The 18687-nt window shown below is 34.1% G+C and overlaps 4 protein-coding genes across 4 annotated transcripts; 3 read left to right on the top strand and 1 right to left on the bottom strand.

Annotated features, from left to right (window-relative positions):
- The first annotated feature begins 2699 nt into the window (after positions 1 to 2699).
- On the top strand, positions 2700 to 3735 carry LOC105960986 (protein NUCLEAR FUSION DEFECTIVE 6, mitochondrial). Its single transcript, XM_012985209.2, has 3 exons — positions 2700 to 3008; positions 3117 to 3238; positions 3440 to 3735. Exons 1-3 carry the CDS (start codon positions 2848 to 2850, stop codon positions 3457 to 3459), a joined length of 303 nt encoding a protein of 100 aa, XP_012840663.2. The 5' UTR covers positions 2700 to 2847; the 3' UTR covers positions 3460 to 3735.
- Positions 3736 to 3775: 40 nt separating this feature from the next.
- Positions 3776 to 5915, bottom strand: PDE329 (calcium homeostasis regulator). Its single transcript, XM_012985207.2, has 3 exons — positions 5461 to 5915; positions 4942 to 5106; positions 3776 to 4314 (listed from the first exon to the last, which is right to left on the bottom strand). The coding sequence occupies exons 1-3, from the start codon at positions 5830 to 5832 to the stop codon at positions 3991 to 3993; spliced, it is 861 nt and encodes a 286-aa protein (XP_012840661.2). The 5' UTR covers positions 5833 to 5915; the 3' UTR covers positions 3776 to 3990.
- A 6965-nt stretch (positions 5916 to 12880) lies between these two features.
- On the top strand, positions 12881 to 15568 carry LOC105960984 (ARM repeat superfamily protein). Its single transcript, XM_012985206.2, has 6 exons — positions 12881 to 13051; positions 14037 to 14291; positions 14400 to 14506; positions 14600 to 14732; positions 14852 to 15046; positions 15147 to 15568. Exons 2-6 carry the CDS (start codon positions 14046 to 14048, stop codon positions 15432 to 15434), a joined length of 969 nt encoding a protein of 322 aa, XP_012840660.1. The 5' UTR covers positions 12881 to 13051; positions 14037 to 14045; the 3' UTR covers positions 15435 to 15568.
- A 2305-nt stretch (positions 15569 to 17873) lies between these two features.
- On the top strand, positions 17874 to 18281 carry LOC105960820 (RING-H2 finger protein ATL56). The gene has a single exon (XM_012985032.1). It carries the CDS (start codon positions 17874 to 17876, stop codon positions 18279 to 18281), a length of 408 nt encoding a protein of 135 aa, XP_012840486.1.
- Positions 18282 to 18687: the final 406 nt, after the last annotated feature.

Genomic DNA, 18687 nt, shown 5'->3' with positions numbered 1-18687 from the left:
CCTTCTTCTTCTTTTCCTCATTCTCCTCATTCTCCTCATCCTGCTCCTCATCCTCCTACTCTTTCTCCTTCTTCTGTTCTGGTTATCCTTATGTTTCTCTTGCTCCACCTCCTACTCCTCCTTATCCTTCTCCTCCCTTCTTCTGCTTCTTCTCGCCTCCTCCTCCTCCTGCTCCTCCTTCTCCTCTTACTCCTCCTCATCCACCTCCTCATCCTTCAACTCCTTCTCCTCCTCCTCCTTCTTCTTCTTCTTCTTCTTCTCATCATCATCATCCTCCTCCAGTTTTTTCTTCTTCTTCCTCTTCTTCTTATTTTTCTGTTTTTTTATTTTACTTCTTCTTCTTCGTGCCTCTTCTTCTTTTTCCTTCTTCTCGCTTCTTCTTCATGTTTCTTCCATCTTCTCCTCCTCCTTTTCTTCCTCCTATTCTTCCTCCTATTCTTCCTCATCTTGTTCTTCTCCATCTCCCGCTTCTTTGTCTTCATCCTCTTTCTCTTCCTCTTCTTTCTCCTCCTCTTAGTCATCATGATCATCTTCTTTCTCCTCCCTCTTGGTCCTCCTCCTCGTCTTTGTCTTTCTCTTATGCGTCTTCCTGCCTTTTTTTCCTTTCCTTCTTCTTCTTCTTCCTCCTTGTTCTTCTTCTTCTTATGGCTGACATACGGTGAGTCACTGTGAACAAAAACTATGCCTGAGTTGTACAAAAAAATCAAAATCGCTAGCAACTATTATGTGATGTGAAATTTAGACATATGATGTAAATAAATCTAAGTAAATAATTGCAGGCCACATAATTGTGGATGATTCCATTGCCAATTGATGAGCTTTCGTGGCTTGAAGTCTTGTTAGAACATCAATTCTTTCATAGGTCTTCTGATCGGCAAAAAGCTTCAGGTTAAAGCGTGGTGGAATAATGATTATTTTTAATGGAAACGTGTATTATCTATCCCACCTTGAAAAAATACATAAAATTATAATTAATGATACAAATATGAAGTATCAACTATATTCGTAACATTTGGAGCCATTCTGCATGAACATGACAACAACATAGCCATATCAGAATACACACGATAACTCTCAACATGAACAAATGTGCATGGAACGGAATACAATAAAAATCACAGTGAAGACTATACAAAGAGAAGCCAATGGTAGCAAAATATAAATTAGAGAGACAATAGTTGAGTGATATGAACCAACATAAACTAAATCCTTGAGAAATCTTTATATGGATACAATTCAAAACCAACATATAAACTTGAGCAGTTGATAAAAAATAAAAAATAAAAATTCAAACAAAAAACACAGGAAACGTGGAATGAGATATAAGGCTGTAGATATCGGAAAAAAAGTCTTGTTTTGTTTATGAAACGTGGCCAAAAACACGGCACAACCCACGTTTCTTTTATTCTGAAAGAAAAATATTAAAAAACCTCACAGCAATAATAAGGTCTGTGAGATCGCAAGGGAGTGGATTATATATTCTGTGTGTAGAAGTTAAAGAAGAAGATCCCATTTTTGTTTTATTGTTGCAGAGGTTAACGCAAATATAGGTTTGAGGAGAGAAGTTGTTGAGAGATTACAAATCGTGTGTTGCAGTTCACACGCATCGTGTATTCAATTTTGGTTTTTTTTTTCTTTTTTTTCTCCATATTTTCTGAGTGTTATCGGATGTATAGATAATTATAAACGGATGATCCGTTATAATGAATAAATCGGATTTGATTAGTTAAAAGACACGTGTTAATTATTATTTATGCTATAATTATGGTAACCCTCCTTTAAAATAGGAATTGATTAACAATCTATGTTGAACGTTAGGAGTAGTGGCCTAGTGGGGAGGGAGAATATGAGTGCGTTTGATTTTACGGTGTTCTTTAATTTTAATTTTATATTCTTTTCTTTAATTAAATTTGATTTAACTATTGTTATTGGTCATGCTTATATTGATTTTTTTTTTGTCATTTTCCAACTATTATTTTAAATAAAATGGAATGACCTTGTGGGATTAGCACATAATTAAATTTTATCTGATAATTTAAACATATTGAATTTTATTTCTAACTTTATTTTTTATTTTAATATTAATCTGAATTGATGTATAATTTAATTTTATTTGCAACTAAGTTAAGATTTATTATAAAGGAAAAAAAAATATTTCAACAAATTTGATAAGAAAAAAATTAAAAGAATTAAAAAATAAAATAGTAGTAGTAGTAGTAGTAATAATAATAATATTAATAATAATAATAATAATAATAATGAATTAATAATAATAATAATAATAATAATAATAATAATAATAATAATAATAATAATAATAATAATAATAATAATAATAATAATAATAATAATAATAATAATAATAATAATAATAATAATAATAATAATAATAATAATAATAATAATAATAATAATAATAATAATAATAATAATAATAACAATAATAATAATAATAATTAGTAATAATACCATTAAAAAAATGATAAATGACTAAAATGCCCCTATGTTAGGTTTAGGGTTATAGGTCAAAATATCTTCCTTTTATATATAAGATATTGTTATTTTTTTTATATGTTTAGTCACTATCCGTGTAAAATAAAAATCCCTATATAGAAATTAATTGCATGAGTTTACACTATTAACCCCTATTATTTAGTTAATTGATAAATATTTTTATAAAACAATTATTTATTAATATCAAATTTAAAGGCCCATAGGCCCATCAGTATCAAACCAGTAGGCGCTGCTCAATTCCAAAAGGGGGTAAAAAAAAACATTTCTAGGGTTTAACAAGCAGAGAGATTTCTGATTTCTGATTTCTGATTTCTGAATCGAAGCAGCAAAACAATGGCGTCCTATTGTGCAAGAAATCTACTCCGTCGATCCACTTCTTCAGCAAAAACCTTGTTATCTCGCATCCAATCGCAGCCTTCAGTTGCGTCGGGACCATCGAAGCTCAACGGATTCGCGGCCACCGCCCCCCGCCGCCGTCCATTCTTCTCCTCCAGGTTTTCACCTGAAAATGCTTGTCGATTTTCACCTTAAAAAAGCTAATGACGTCACCTCCTTCCCGAGTCAATTGAGAATTATATTTACGGTTTTGCCATTGTTTTTAGGCTACCGGTTGAGCTGGGATGCGCCGGCGAATCGTTGATGCCTCTACATTCGGCTACTGCTTCCGCTTTGCTGAATTCAATGCTGTCTTCCAAGGTTGGCCAATGGGGTTCTCTTTCTGAAGGTACGTGATTGAATTTCCCCATTTTTCTTTCTGATTTTAGCTTCATTTTGCCTTTTACTGAAATTCATCGTTGCGAATTTGACAATAATACTGATTTTAATTTAAATCAAATCAAATCTATGTAGAAATCAGACTTCCGAAACAAAATTTCAATTTTAGTTTTAATTTTATTTTTTTGAATTTTTTTCTGGGGTCAATTAGGGTTTGCGACACCACTATAGCAGGACCTTTCGTTACGAAATTTTCGAACAAAGAGATGATGTGAAGTCGGCCAAAGATGCTCGTTGCTTTTTTTTTTTTGTAAGACGAACAAAATATAATGCCAAAATGGATATATATATTTTTGGTAAAACATGATTTGTCCCTACCCCTTGATTTGATATATTGCGTTTTCTGAGCGCACGTATTTCTGTTAACGATATCGCAGAATCTTTCCGTGCTATATCGGGAAATACGATTGCTGGTTGGTTGAATAGATCACTCGTTATATTCTTCTTTATATTGTGTCATCTGTTTATGTTGGAGAGTTTGAACTTCGAAGATAATGAAGCATGAATTCATTATAGGTAACAATACTCGTCGTGTAACATATTTGCGCAGACATTTTATACATCAAATATGAACTCAGTAAAAGAAATCGGAAACTTCACGGGCTTTTCTTCTGTTCTTCATATTCTAGTTCGTAGTGCCTAAAACATACCACGGCAATTGATTATCTCAATTGCATTCGATCGGAACAAAAGATGGATGTTTTACAGTGTATCACTTCCTTCCCTGAGAAATTGCAGATCTTTCATCTGAAGCTGCACAGCTTCTTTGGGCAACGGCTTTGGCTCTTGAATCTTGATTTCATCGGTTCCTTCAGAAAGTCTCGTTGCTTTCTCTTTCACCATTCTTTCGATCTCTTTCTTTCCCACCGTGGGGAAAACGGAACTAAGGATGATGCATAGTAATTCCTCGTCTTCTTCTTCTATAAGATCCCTCCCGAAGCAACATACGTAGATTGCTTCTAGAGCTTTCTCAGCTCGAATCTCCATTGGAATTGGAGGGGGAGGAGTTCTCAATTTCGATCGCCTCTGAAAAAGCGAAAAGCACACACCAAAAAATGCATATAGTAATTAGGCGGTGTTTCAAGAAAGCTCTCATTTTTAGCTTTTGCTTATCTTTAAATAAGCTGCTTTTACATTGGGACATTTGTGCCATTGCTATTTTTATCTAAGTTCAATTTATAAGTGATTTAATAGGCTTAGAGATAAAGTTATGTTTGCAAAAATGTGGACTTATAGTCGACCTCCTAACCTCGAATTTTCACGGTAATAACAAACACACCCATCTTTTATGAATATCTAATTATTCCAATTTTTACTCATAAATCACCGATTTCTATATTTTCGAAAGGTTGTGCAAACACCACATTATAAGGTTCAAGTTCATAAGCTACACCTAATGGTGTGTGTATCGTGGTGTATATATTACCTAGTCTTCATTTAGTACATAACATATACAAACACAATTGTGTAGATTTATCGAGTTTAGCATCTACCTAAAGTATATACATTTTTTAAAATTGTACTTATTATAGCACGACTATGATTGTACTACGATATAATTTACTCATAATTCGCATTTGCACTCAATTTCGTGATTATTTTTTAAGCTCGATTTCAATTACGATAACGAAACGGTATAGAAAAAGCACAAACCTCTCTTGATTCATTCATCATTGCAATGAAGGTTTCCTCCTCAAATTCAATATCATCGGAAATCCGAAGCCTCGAAACTCCCTCCAAAATCTCCTCGGTTTTGAGGAGACCGGCACCAACAGCAGCTACCCAACAACATAGTAGCACATACAGCGGGTCACCTGCCTGTTCACAAACAAAAAAACCCAATCTCAAATAATAGAAGCAAAAGCTGCATTAGATAAATACGAGAACATTTCAGTTTCCATCCCTCAAGTTTGCACCGACTTCACATTTGGTCCCTCAAGTTTCAATAATCTAACATTTTAGGCCATTTCCATCAATTTACCATTAGTCCGTCAGTTAATGCGGGAGATTCCGTTGGTTCTAAAGGAAAATTGATGGAAGTGATCTAAAAATATTGAATTTTTGAAACATGGGACTAAATATGAAATCAGTTCAAATTTGAGGGTAATTATATTTGCTAATTTATCATAATAATAGTTAAATATGTGATTGAGAAAAAAAAAAAAAGAATACCTTGCCACGTCGATCTTGAAGCTCAAACAAAGCCCTGGAATCATTAACGGAGCACTTATTCCCAACTCTCCTCCTAAACTCTGCAAAATCGATAATATCTCCGCCGACGCCGCCTTCGTCGCTGATAATTCTGGCGAATAGCCCCACCACCGGTAGCGAGCCGATTACTTTGTTCACGAAGCCGGAAATCGAGTTCGATTCCTCCATGTAAGCTCTGACGACAAGGTATCCGCCGTTCTGATCATTGCGGCGGCTCCGGCGAGTTCTGTGGAGGCGGCGCGTGTAGAGTAGAGACGGTGGGCTGGGCTTGCTGGTGGCGGTGTAGATGTGGGAGGAATAGGGGTTTGTTTGGAAGGAGGAGAGGACCGCCATTTTTTTTCTTTTCTTTCTCTCCTTTGAGAAGTTGGGCGGTTGAATTCTGGCCTCTCGTTTGGAGGGGGTGGTGTAGGGAAAGATTTCTATTTTTTTTTATTTCTTTTTAATGTTTATTTATTTTCTATTTAATCCTTTTTTTTTTTAAGGTGGTGTTTGTAAAAATTTGTTTAAAAGTAGAGGTTAAAACTTGTGATATTATGAGTTAAGTTGATTTTGAAGTACTTATGTGGTGCTTGTAAATGTTTTTTTTAAGTGATTATGAGTATTTTTTTAAACATTAGAAAAATTGTAAGCACTTTGGAAAAACATTTGCAAACACCACCTAATTATTAAAAGCTGGGGATGTTGGCATAAATTACGTCAACCTCTGAGATAAGGTCAAATTACGAAAAAACTTATTTTGTTTGCATAATTACAGCTACCCCTCAACTATGTATTGTCTTACGAAAATATCCTTCCAATAGGTAAATTTAGAGGTGTTCATTCGGTAAAATCGTACCGAAATTACGGTACGCCATATTTTCATATCATTTATTGTACGGTTCGGTAAATAACCGAATTATCGAAATTTTACTAAAAATATTTAAAAATTTGTTTTTTTAAATTAATTTTAGTTTAAATACTAATATTTCATATAAAAATATATATAAATAAATAAATAACTGAATATCGAACCGAATTTGGTAATTCAGTTATGAGCATGTATGGAATTTTCGTTCGTTTTACCAACCAGATGAACACCGTGTAAGGACATAGTTGACGGGTGGTTGTAATTACGCAAACAAGAAAAGTTTTTTTCGTAATGTAATCTTACCTCAGTAGGGTGACCGTAAACAAATTGTTTTGAAGAAAATAAAAGCAAAATTTTATTTTTTAAACACATAAAATTCGATTATAAGAAAAAAAAAAAAAAAAAAAAAGACCCCGAGAATGATTCTAAAAAAGCTTTTGCTAAGACCACCAAAATAGATTTGAGGAAATAAATTGTCATCTCATGCTAATTAATAGGTGTATTATTTTCGGGTTTTTTGCACTTTGCACCCTTGAATTACACTATTTTGGCACTTTGCATCCTCAAATTGTAAAATTGGCAGATTGCACCCTTTAAACATAAATTATTTTCCCATCTTTCAGGTTTTCAACAAGTTGCAAAAGTGATTTGGGGTGCAAAGTGCCAAACAATTTATGTTTAAAGGGTGCAATCTGCCAATTTTGCAACTTAAGGGTACAAAGTGCCAAAATGGTACAATTTAAGGGTGCAAAGTGCCAAAAACCTATTATTTTCTTCGAATTGTTTGGTTGTTAAAGATAAAAGGGGCAACTTGACCAAGACCCATAAAATTAAACTTTTATTACAAGCTAGCCCCACTATTTTTCTTTCATTTCAAATTAGTCCACAACCCCAACATGATTCCCAAAATACGAGGGTAATTTGAACAAGACCGGTAAAATCAACTATTATTACAAACTAGCCCCTCTATTTTTCTTTCATTTCAAATTAGTCCACCATCCCAAAATGAAGTCCCAAAAGAAAAGGGTAATTTGGCCAAGACCCATAAAATCAACTTTTATTACAAACCAGTCCCGCTATTTTTCTTTCATTTCAAATTAGTCCACCACTCCAAAATGAATTCACAAATAAAAGGGCAATTTGACCAAAACCCATAAAATCAACTTTTATTACAAACCATGCCCACTATTTTTCTTTCATTTCAAATTAGTCCACCACCTCAAAATGGATTCCCAAAATAAAAGGTTAATTTGACCAAGACCCATCAAAACAACTTTTATTACAATCCAGCCCACTATTATTCTTTCATTTCAAATGAATCCACCACCCTAAAATGGGTTCCCAAAATACCCATACCCATTGACAATCGCCATAGCCGATGGCTTGATTACTTTCATTTTGATTGTTTGCATATTGTCTTTTGGTGTCCTCACCTACATCGTTGCTTCGGCTTTTGGGGTTTCGTTTAAAGATTTAGTTAATTTCAAGTAGGAGAAGATAAAGATTATGGTTCTAATTGGGGAATACATCGTTTACACTGAAGATGTATGGAGGAAGAGAGTGGATCCAATATTTTCAGCGGATGTTTGTTAACTGATATGTTTGAACAAATGTTTGTCATATATTAAATTTACTAATGTTAGTCGGCTAATATTTTGTTAAAAGAGTTTTGAGGAAGAAGAAGTATATGTTGATGCATGTGTTCATTTGAAGAAATTCGAGTGTACCGGATTACGGTGATTTAAAAAGTGTTGTACTACTTAATTGTTTTCAATTTTATGCTTTAACTATTTAAAAAATATTAAAACAATTGTTAGCATTTTATAATATCTTATTATATTATTAAAAAAAAAATCATTGTATATAAGAGACATAGACTCTCAATTAGATTGATAAAAGAATTTCATTAAATAGAAAAAAACAAATATAAATAGAGCTCTCACTTTGTCCAACGCGAGATTAATGGTATGAACTTGTGCTATACAAGGGTCAATAGAAAAAATAAATTTAAATAGAGTTCATGTTGTCCAACGTCAAATCGATGGTATGAACTTGTGTTAAGCAACTTGAATTCATTGATTGAGTTGATGTTGTTTAAGACAAGATCAATGGTATGAACTATGGGTCATATTATAACTAGGTACAACAATTTTACTTTATCAGAAAAAAACACAACACTTTTTAAATAATTTAATCCCATAATTGGAATATCTTCAACTCAAAACATTCATCATTTATACTTCTTGTTCCTATATTAAAGACGAGGTCCACAAATCATCCAACAAGTTGTCCAACACAAGTTGAAATGAAGATGATTTATGAATCATATTTCAACTCTTTTTAAATTGCCTAACATAGTTCATTCAGCTTCTTTTCTTCCTACAGACTTTTGTTACAATCAAAATCTTCGGCCATGTCTATAGATAATGATGTCCCGGATGAGTTTGCATACGTCCTAACATGACCCGATTGCCAATGTTTTATTGATATCTGGGGATGTTGATTTTGCTGCCACCTTCAATCGATTGAGTTAAAAAATGTACAATAATATTATGGTGGCACACTAAAATCAAGATCAACGAGTAGAATTCTAGACTCTCGCATCTTCAAGGACAGCTCGAGGTGGTCGGTAAATACCAGCTTGGTGAATATGTGAATCGTTTTAGAAAAGGTTCGTTTGGTTCACATGTCATTAAAATTTGAGGGATTCCAACTGTCCTGTTCGGGACGAACAATGGAATCATTGGGTTAGTTGCATCTCTTCCACAGAATGAATATCTTTTATTCGAGGTACTCCATATGTGTTTAGAGATCTCAGAGAAGATGGATCACGGATCGATTCTATTCCATCCGTATCAGTTTCGATAAGAAAATTGGTTTTTCAAGATACATAAGCTCATTCCAGTCCTCGATTCAGCTTACGAGGAAATGATGTTGACTTGTTAACATCTTCCATGTTGGAAGCATTATCATTTTTCAAGTCCGACCTCATCGCACCTACCAAGCCGAACTTGTTGGACTATTTCCTCTACAAATACCCTCACATAAATTTCAACGAGGCCCTCACATGTACCCTTGAGCACAATGTGATTGTGAAACAGGTAAAAGTTGAGATGGAATTTTATCACCCAATTGAAAAATTATGGAAATTTAAGACAGGGGTTGAAATTTTTGGAAATCTGGAAGACCCCAAACAGAAGCAGATTTATTGTACAATTATTTTGCCTTTTATTGAAGTACTATTACATTGAATTATATTTTAATAGTGGATGGACTTCTTTCGTTTTGATTGCCATGTCCATCTTATCTCACCTACCAAGTCGAACTTGTTCGACTATTTCCTCTACAAATACCCTCACGTAAATTTCAACGAGACATTCACATGTGCCATTGAGTTCAATGTGATTGTGAAACAGATAAAAGATGAAATTTCCACAATTTATCTGATTTTATTGAATTAATATTATATTGAACTAGATTTTAATATAAACAATTATGTTGATAATTTTTTTGTGGCATGTATGGGCTACATTAGAAAATTTGTTCCGATGAAATTACAAGTGGATTGAATCAGAAGTTATAAGTGGAACACTCACACGCCGTGAACTCATTTGTTGATGTATACAAAGTGAAGAAAGATATAGCCCCACTTATTAAAGTCATCTTTGAAAAATACGGGCACATTTTCGTGCAAAACCTCTATTCACCAAAACAAGGCTTGTGCCTTTTGTAATATATCTGCAACATTTAAAATATGCTATTTGTTTTGAAATTCTACAACTACGACTTTTATACCTTGAACCACCCAAGATACACTCAACTTACGAACCCGGGAACGTGAAAATTGGGTGCTAAGTAAATGGGTCGATTTCATAATCAAGGAAAGAATGTGTGTGAGGGTTTTTTGTCTCTTCAGAATGCTAAAGCAAGCACTTTATTAGCCATTGATTTTTGTATCTCGTGTTTGTTTTCTTCTTTCTTTGTATGTTATATGCTATATTTTTTGGGTATATGAACAAAAAGTATAAATGATGAATATTTTGAGTTGAAAACATTAATTATGGGATTATAGTGTTTTAAAAAGTGTTGTACTTATTTATTTTCAACATTATATTTGAACTATTTAAAAAGAATTATAAAAATGGCTGAAGTTTATACAGTTAGACTATATTATTGAAAAAACATCAATGATAATCAAAAGATCTGATGATTCATTATTTTTTTTTCAAAAATAATTTCTTCCCCTCTCTCCTCTCCTAAAAAAATAAAAATAAAATTGTGCTCACATTGTTTAGTGTTGAATCAATGGTGTGGACTTATTATGTAAGGTTCATGTTGTTTACCACGAGTTCAACCATTGGCAATTTTTATTTTTGTATAATTTGTTTTTAAAAGATGGAAGTCACCTTTTCGAACACAAGTTCGACTATATTTGACAAATCATGATTTTGTATCGATATATATATATATATATATATATATATATATATATATATATATATATATATATATATATATATATATATATATATATATTTTTTTTTTGAAAATCATATTTTTGCCTAATATTTCTAACAATTACAACAAAAGATCCATCAATCGAATAATTTAGTGATAAAAAATTATTTTATTTTATTTTGTATGAAAATGTAGTTTTTTTCAATGTATGTGATTTTTATTTTTCGCATGCACTTTGTGCTCTCGAAATTAGGTTGAAGGTTGAAGAAAATAACAATTTAACTTTTTATTTTGCATCCCAAAAAAAAACCAATAAAAACTAAAATTGCCTTTACTATTCAATCATTTTGCATTGTAAATGATTTATTGTGTTTTGTGGGTGCAAAGTGCTATGGTTGGTTTCCAAGGGTGCAAAGTGCAAAAATGCTCTATTTCAAAGGTGCAAAGTGTGATTAAGCCATATTTGTTTAATTTCATTTTTTTTTTCAAATATATTAAAATAAAATTTAGTTTTTTTCTTTCTATATACTAATTTTGATATGATACAATTAGATACGGCAACGGGCTGGGTTTGACCTAGAGACCGCCCTGACCCCGCCTGTTGACCGTAGACCCGATCAAGTATGGGTCGGTTTTGGGTCCCGATTATTTGGACCCGAGACCCGACGGGTCTACCCGGCTGGGGGATCCGAGGACCCGTCGGGTCAACCCGAATTTTCCGGTTTTTTTGTCCAAAAATTGGAAATGACGGGGGTTTGAACTCGGGAAATGGGAAGAATGGGCAAATCTTACCATTGGGTCAATCAATATATTCGATTAAAAATAGACAATAGATATATATAATATAAAACGCAAGTGTAAAATTGATCCGACCGGAATGAATTTTATATACAAAATATGTTTGAAATATTTTGGAGGGTTTGGACTGTAGAGCTTGTTTTTGTCTGAGGACGGCTGATGATACCAGTAATATGGAGAATGACCCGGCTTCGAGCGGGCTCGGTCGCCAATTCTTGGCTCGGTCGAAGGTGATAACAACTTCTTCATTTGCCTTGAATCATCGAGTTTATTCTGTATAGAGCATGTTCATCGTTTAACCTGCAAAAGGACCGGGAGAGGTACTCCCGGCGTTAACACTCCAAAGCTTAAGTTAGATCACCTCTGAGATTCATAATATGTTCGATAAAATTAAAGAGGGAGGGAGAGTATTAAATCTGTTATCTCTGGTTTTTATTGCCGATTGTTGTGTCTCTCCGAAGAAGATGATATGAGTCTCTATTTATAGTAAAAATATTTTGTGGACTTCAACAAGTTTATTCATTTTACTTAATAAGGTGATTTCAAGTCCAAACATTAGTGATTAAGTAATGAGGTGGCACTTGCCACCTCCTACTTATCAGTTATTGCTCGTCGCTTGCCTTGCTCGCTGGCCGCCTTGCTTGTCTGCTCGTCGCCTTTTGTCTCCTCATTGCTCGTTTGCTCGTCACCTATACTATGTAGCTTTATTTCCTCTTTGTGCATGGGCCCAATTCGATTGGGCATGGGCCAATTCAATTGGGCCTTGCTTTAGTGGTCGTGCTAAATCTGATCGGATAAAAAATAATAAATATATTAAATAAATTATTAATTTTCATAGTAATTATGATTAAATAATTTTAATTAAATTATTAAAAATACAATATAAGAAACTTGAAAAAATTCAATTTTTCTTTAAAATTAAATCGTAATTTTTTTTTTCAAGTTTCAATTTAAGATTTTTTTTCTTTCTTGTAATTATTTGAAAAAAAATATTTTTAGAAAGTTTGTTTGGAGCCGGACCCAACCCTAACCCGCTTCTCCACGAGTCGGTTTCGGATCCCAAAAAAGTCGAACCCGGACTCGACCCGGCCCTGGCCGTATTAGATACAATAACGACTCTAATTTTGACCGATTAGACTCTAGGTAGAAAACCTAGGGGTAATTACGTGATTCGAGATAAATGTCGGGCGATCACGTTTTGATATTTTATCCGAGGTGTGGGCCCGCCTTTGTTCGCCGTCTCTTTTTACCTCCCCGTCCTTCGCCGGTTACACAAATACACCTTCTCTCTTCATTCTTCAAATTTTCTCCCTACATATACATACATATACATACACGCACTCACGCATATATATAGAGATATATGTAAATTGAGAAGATCTGCAACAAATACTTCCACCATTTCACCGTTGTCGCGGCGGCGGCCGTATTTCTACTCCTCCTCCCGCGGTAATTTTTCTCTCCTCAGTTTGCGCATTCAAATTTACGAAGTAAAATTTCACGGCGCAGAGCTTCGTCTCTGCGTAATAAATACAGAGAGATTGTTTGGCTGACGGTTTGAAGTTAAACGGCAGTGAAATGATGAGATCCTAATGCATTTAATTTTACTTGTATTTTTGTTTGCTGCTGCTTTGTTTGTTTCATTTCGACTGTTTCTCCGTCACGTTCGTGCTGCTGTACTTGATTTTTTTTTTTTTCATTTTTTTCGACTTTTGTTTATTGAATCGCGATGCTGGATTTTGTGCTATTTGCAGATGATTTTTGCTAATGTCAGCGATTTTCGTGAAGTTTGCTCTTGAATTTTTTTTCAATTTTTGTTTATGTGTGAAGTTCAAAGTGAGTGATCTGGTTTTTTTTTTATTCAACCTGTTGTCAAAACGATGGGTTTAGGGGAGATCTGGGTGATAATTAGGGTTTAGTTCTCGATTTTTAGTGGAGAGATTTTCGACATTACTTTGTGGGCCATTTACTTGCTTGATTTAGTGAAGTTGCCGTTAATAACATGTTGATTATCGTTTATTATCCATCGGAATATGAGATATATATTAGAGTTGGTGTATGTGGTGTATATAGACTATAGAATGATCTGATAGAATTTGTCGATGTGAAATTCTGGTAACTAGACTTGGTTTTGTGTGTTCAGTTATTATCGAGTGGACGACTTTATCCATGTACGGTTTTCCCCTACTTCTTGAATTTGAATAAACATTTTTGCGTTTCTGATACATTTTTGCTACAGAGTCTGTTATTTAAGGCTGTGAATTATTACGATAGTTGACTGTGTAGGACCACTTCGTAAAACTTGAACCAGATTTTCCGATTTCTGTCTTTGCTTTGGCTTGCTTACCGTTCACATTACGACCAGTCTTATACAGATTAATTCTGTCAAAAATCTCAATTAACTTTTAACTATGTTCTTGTATTCTTGCTTCAGTGTTTCATAATGTCTGAGATAGCTCTGAGAGATGTCAATAAAATACCCGAGTCTGAGAAGATGAACGAGAGCTCCAGTAATGGAAAATTTACAAACGCCGAAGAAGGCCAAAAGAAAGGAACTACCTCACTGGTTAGTGGGCCCGTTAAGACGGATGAAATGGAAAATTCTGGAGAAGTGCTGGCAAATTCAGAAGTGGAGTACATTGAATCCGAGGATTTGGAGGATGTAGAACACGTTGAGGATTGTCTGAAGGTGGTGAAATGTTGTCTATGTATTTGATATAGGTTTTATGATGATTTTTTGTCCTAGTTATTGTGTTGTATGCGGCTTTCTGAAATATCTCTTTCACTTTGGTTCAAGACGCTTTTATCGGGACTGGGCTCCAAAGACTGGATTTCAGTGTGTGATGCACTCAACAATGTACGCAGATTGTCCGTCTTTCACAAGGAAGCTATCATTAGTATGATGTAAGTATCGTAATTTTTTTTCATTTTTATATATTCCACAGAATATTCTTTACATCGTTTATGAGTTATGACACCCTAGTTTCTAATGACCAGGGCTGATGTGATCTCCTTAATCGTGAAATCCTTAAAGAATCCAAGAAGCGCTGTCTGTAAAACTGCAATTATGACTTGTGCCGACATTTTCAAAGCGTATAACGATGACACCATTGATTCAGTCGATCCACTGGTAATGTGTTTATTATATTCATAACTGATCGATCGATGCTTTACCTCTTCATACGGTTTCTCCGTTTTTCGATAGAATATTTCACGTTTTAACTAACAATACTGCGTTCCTTGTTTTAGCTTGTGCAACTTCTCCTGAAATCTTCGCAAGACAAGAAATTTGTACGCGAGGCAGCTGAGAGCGCATTAATAGCCCTGACTAGCTCGGTTTCTCCTCTTTTATTGTTGCCAAAGTTGCAACCTCATATTAAAAACAAGAATCCTCGAATTCGAGCCAAGGCTTCTTCGTGCATTTCTAGGTGTGTACCACGAATGGTAAGAACTAAGAACCCTTCGCCCGAATCCCAATATTCCCTATTTTCTGCTTCAAATAGCCATTAATTTTTAATTTTTTTATTATTTTTTTTTCGGGCAGGGAGTTGAAGGAATTGAAGCATTTGGTATAGAAAAACTGATTCAAATAGGAGCATCACAGCTTAGTGACCAACTTCCAGAGTCGAGAGATTCGGCTCGTACTTTGTTGCTGGACTTGCAATCTGTGTACGAAAAATCTCATGTCCTAAAACAAAATATTGTTTCCGATGAACCTGTAATAACAGCATCTTGGGAGCATTTCTGCCAATCGAAGCTTTCACCGTTAAGTGCTCAAGCTGTTCTTCGTGTTACAAATACTGCTCGAGAGGGTCTTGTTATAGACTCGTAGCATAAATGCGGTATTTTTTTTTCATTTTTTTTTTTTTAATTTTTCCTTTTGATCTTTTCCCCTGTCAAGGTCAGATTTGAGAGTACATAATTGTTATACGATGAAAGTTTGAGGTTTTCGGGGAGACGGTTAAATCTGGTATTGATCTATAGATCCTATAATATAGGATAAGGGAGGTGATATTCGCGGTAGCAAAATTACGAATGTCGTTTTAAAAAATCCACTCTCTATCTTTCTTTCTCTCTCTACAATTTTAGCTTTTATATTAGAAATCATTCCAAAACTCATGTTATTGTAGCCATTTGCAAAAAAAAATGAGTGCATCGAATGAGGATCGAGATACGGAATCCAATGAGATAAAATTTGTTCGTTTTTGTTCTTTAAATCGTGAAAACGCGACCCACGACCAAACTGGGAGCTAAAAAGCCCGATTCACGCCCCGTTTGGGCGCGCAAAAGCTGTGTTCCGCGCCCGGTTTGGGCGCGCTCGTGACTGAGATTTAATAAAAAAAAATTATATATCTGGGCTGCCTCAAGGATTCGAACACGGAACTTTACTGTGGAAGCATAGACTTACCTAACCAACAAAGCCACAGCCATTTTGATAATAAGTTATTATTGAATTGTATTTATAGATTTCTTTATACTTGGCAAAAAAATAATAAATACACGCTGCTGGAAAGACTCGAACACGGGTCTATTGCGTAACAGACTAAATGCCTGACCAACTAGGTCAGAGCGAGTTCATTAACTAATAATTATTTAAATATAATATAGAATGTCATTTATACTGGGATAAAAAAAAAAAAATAACCGGACGACCGGTCCAGAACCGGCGTCCGGACCGAACGTCCAAACCAGTTTTCCGCGCCCAAAATGGGCGTGTGAAAGCAGTTTCCACGCCTGTTTTAGGCGTGAAAACTGCTTTCACACTCCCATTTTGGGCGTGGAAAATTCGAAAACCCAACACTAAAAACAGCCCCAAATCGCGATTTTCTGGGAATTTTCGCATAATTAACCACAAATTCAATATATATAACTACATTAGATGATTAATTACCTTTCAAATTGACGAGATTTTCGGATTTGGAAGAATTTGTGAGAGAGGTTGAGGGTTTTTGTGAATTTTGGGGTTTTTGGGGCTTGGATGGATTTGGGGGTTTTTAGAGAGAGAAAGAGAAAACTATTGTGAACGACATTCGTAATTTTGCTGCCGCGTAAATCATTTCAGTATAGGATAATATGTGACCATTTTTTGCTGCTAGTTTGTGGCAAAGTAAAAATATATGACATTTTTACTTCGTGGCGTGCTCTTTTATTTTTTTTTCTTTTTTTAAGACTGGAATTGCTTTACGAGTTGCCAGGTTGGCTTATTGAATCGACTCGAACTGTCGAACATGCTCTAAGTATGATGGTTCGATCCAATTATGTTCGAGCCGAGTCTCTTATTAGTTATGTGTTCGTGTTTGAGTTTACTATTGCTCATTGCAAATTAAGTCCGATTAAATAAATAATAAGATATTTAATAAATTTATTATTTGAAATATTTTTTTAATTATATTTTTATATAAATAATCAATAGTTTTGCATAAAAATTTAGCTAATAAAGCCCAACTGAATGTACCCTATTTCACGTATGTTTAGGCTATCTCTATCATACTAGAAGACTGAATCATCTCCCATACACACACACACACAACACACGCTCACACACTCTTGATTTTTGTTTTGGATTTGTTTTCGTCTCTCCTGCGAAACTCTAAAAGATCAATTAGAGATATTATTCGACAGTGTTGGCGTAATTTACAGAAGTAATTAAACCCACATTTACATTATCTAGTTTGCTCGTGTGGTTCAGCTCGTTGAGTTCTTTACGATGATCCGAAACTCCCGCAGAAAACTGAGTTGTTGAGTTTGATCAGAAAGAGGTATTCATGATTTTGTTCTATATATATAATTAAATTTGATTTAATATTTTTTTTTTTGTGTGTGTGGCTTATTCTTTAATCAGTCTTATATTTCATCTGATCTTGAGATTTTCAAAAAATATAAATAAATGATTTAAAGTCTCAATGCTTCCAATTTAAATCAGTCCTATTTCCATTCTTTCGGCTGATTCTTGCTTGTTTTCTTTTTTTTTTTTTTTCTTATCACCATTGATGTATCACTAATTCTATATAGTGACACTAAAACTGGATTTAGTGCAAAAAAGTAGTGACAACTTTTAATATTGTCAGTTTGTCACCGTTGGAGTGTCACTAATACTATTTTTTTTTTTTGTAGTGGATCGATTTTACATCACAATGGCACTAAATCGATCATTATTCAGCGCATCGTGAGTTGCTTTTGAAGGAGTCGATACTCATATTTATATTTATATTTTTATTATAATATATTATACTATTAATCCAATACTTATCAAAAAGAAAAAATATATCCGATGGAGACAGTGGTTTTCTGTATTTATCTATTTGCGGGGTTGGGTCTTTTAAGCATGATCCGCCATTGTATGACTTGGAGGAGTTACGAAAGAAGGTTGTTAAGTAATAACAATGACATTAACATGGTCGAAATGGGAATGTCGAATGAAGACATTGAAAAGCTCCCACATTTCGATTTCAAGAGGAAAAATGATATGATCAAAGGGAGTAGTAGTAGTAGTAATAGCAATAGTAATAGTAACAGCAGTAGTGCAGATTGTGCCATTTGTTTGGATATTTTCGATGTGGGAGAAAAATGTAGGCTTTTGCCTCCGTGCGAGCACGTTTTCCACGCGGAGTGTGTGGATTTGTGGCTTTTGAAGAGTCCATTTTGTCCAATTTGTAGGGCTAGAGCAGATGTAAAATGAAATGGAAAAATCCTAAAAAAAAAAAAAAATGAAATGGAAAAAAATGTGTTTTGAGTGTTAGTTCGGTGGAAGAAAAAAAAAATCGCCTTCAAATCAAGCGTTTTTCGATTATATGAATCAAAATAAATTAAATTTGATTGGATTATATTAATTTCCTATTTTGGTTCTCAGTATCCAATATACCATTCTCGTTGATGTTATACCATGTGTAATATACTAGTTGATTTTGCGCTACTGAGCCATACATAAAAACACACATACACACACATGTATGTGTATTTACTGAATGATTATTCACGTAAATATATTATCCAAAACCATTCGATGTAATTCACAAGATGTATAGTATTCATACTACAAAATTTATGAAAATCCAGTATTAAATATAATTTTCCAATAATATTTA

The sequence above is a fragment of the Erythranthe guttata genome, chromosome 11, assembly GCF_056151865.1.
Source record: "Erythranthe guttata isolate IM_541 chromosome 11, IM_541, whole genome shotgun sequence".
In the NCBI taxonomy this organism is placed as follows: Eukaryota; Viridiplantae; Streptophyta; class Magnoliopsida; order Lamiales; family Phrymaceae; genus Erythranthe; species Erythranthe guttata.
The sequence above is the reverse complement of the archived record's forward strand: the minus strand, read 5'-3'. Positions and strand labels throughout refer to the sequence as shown.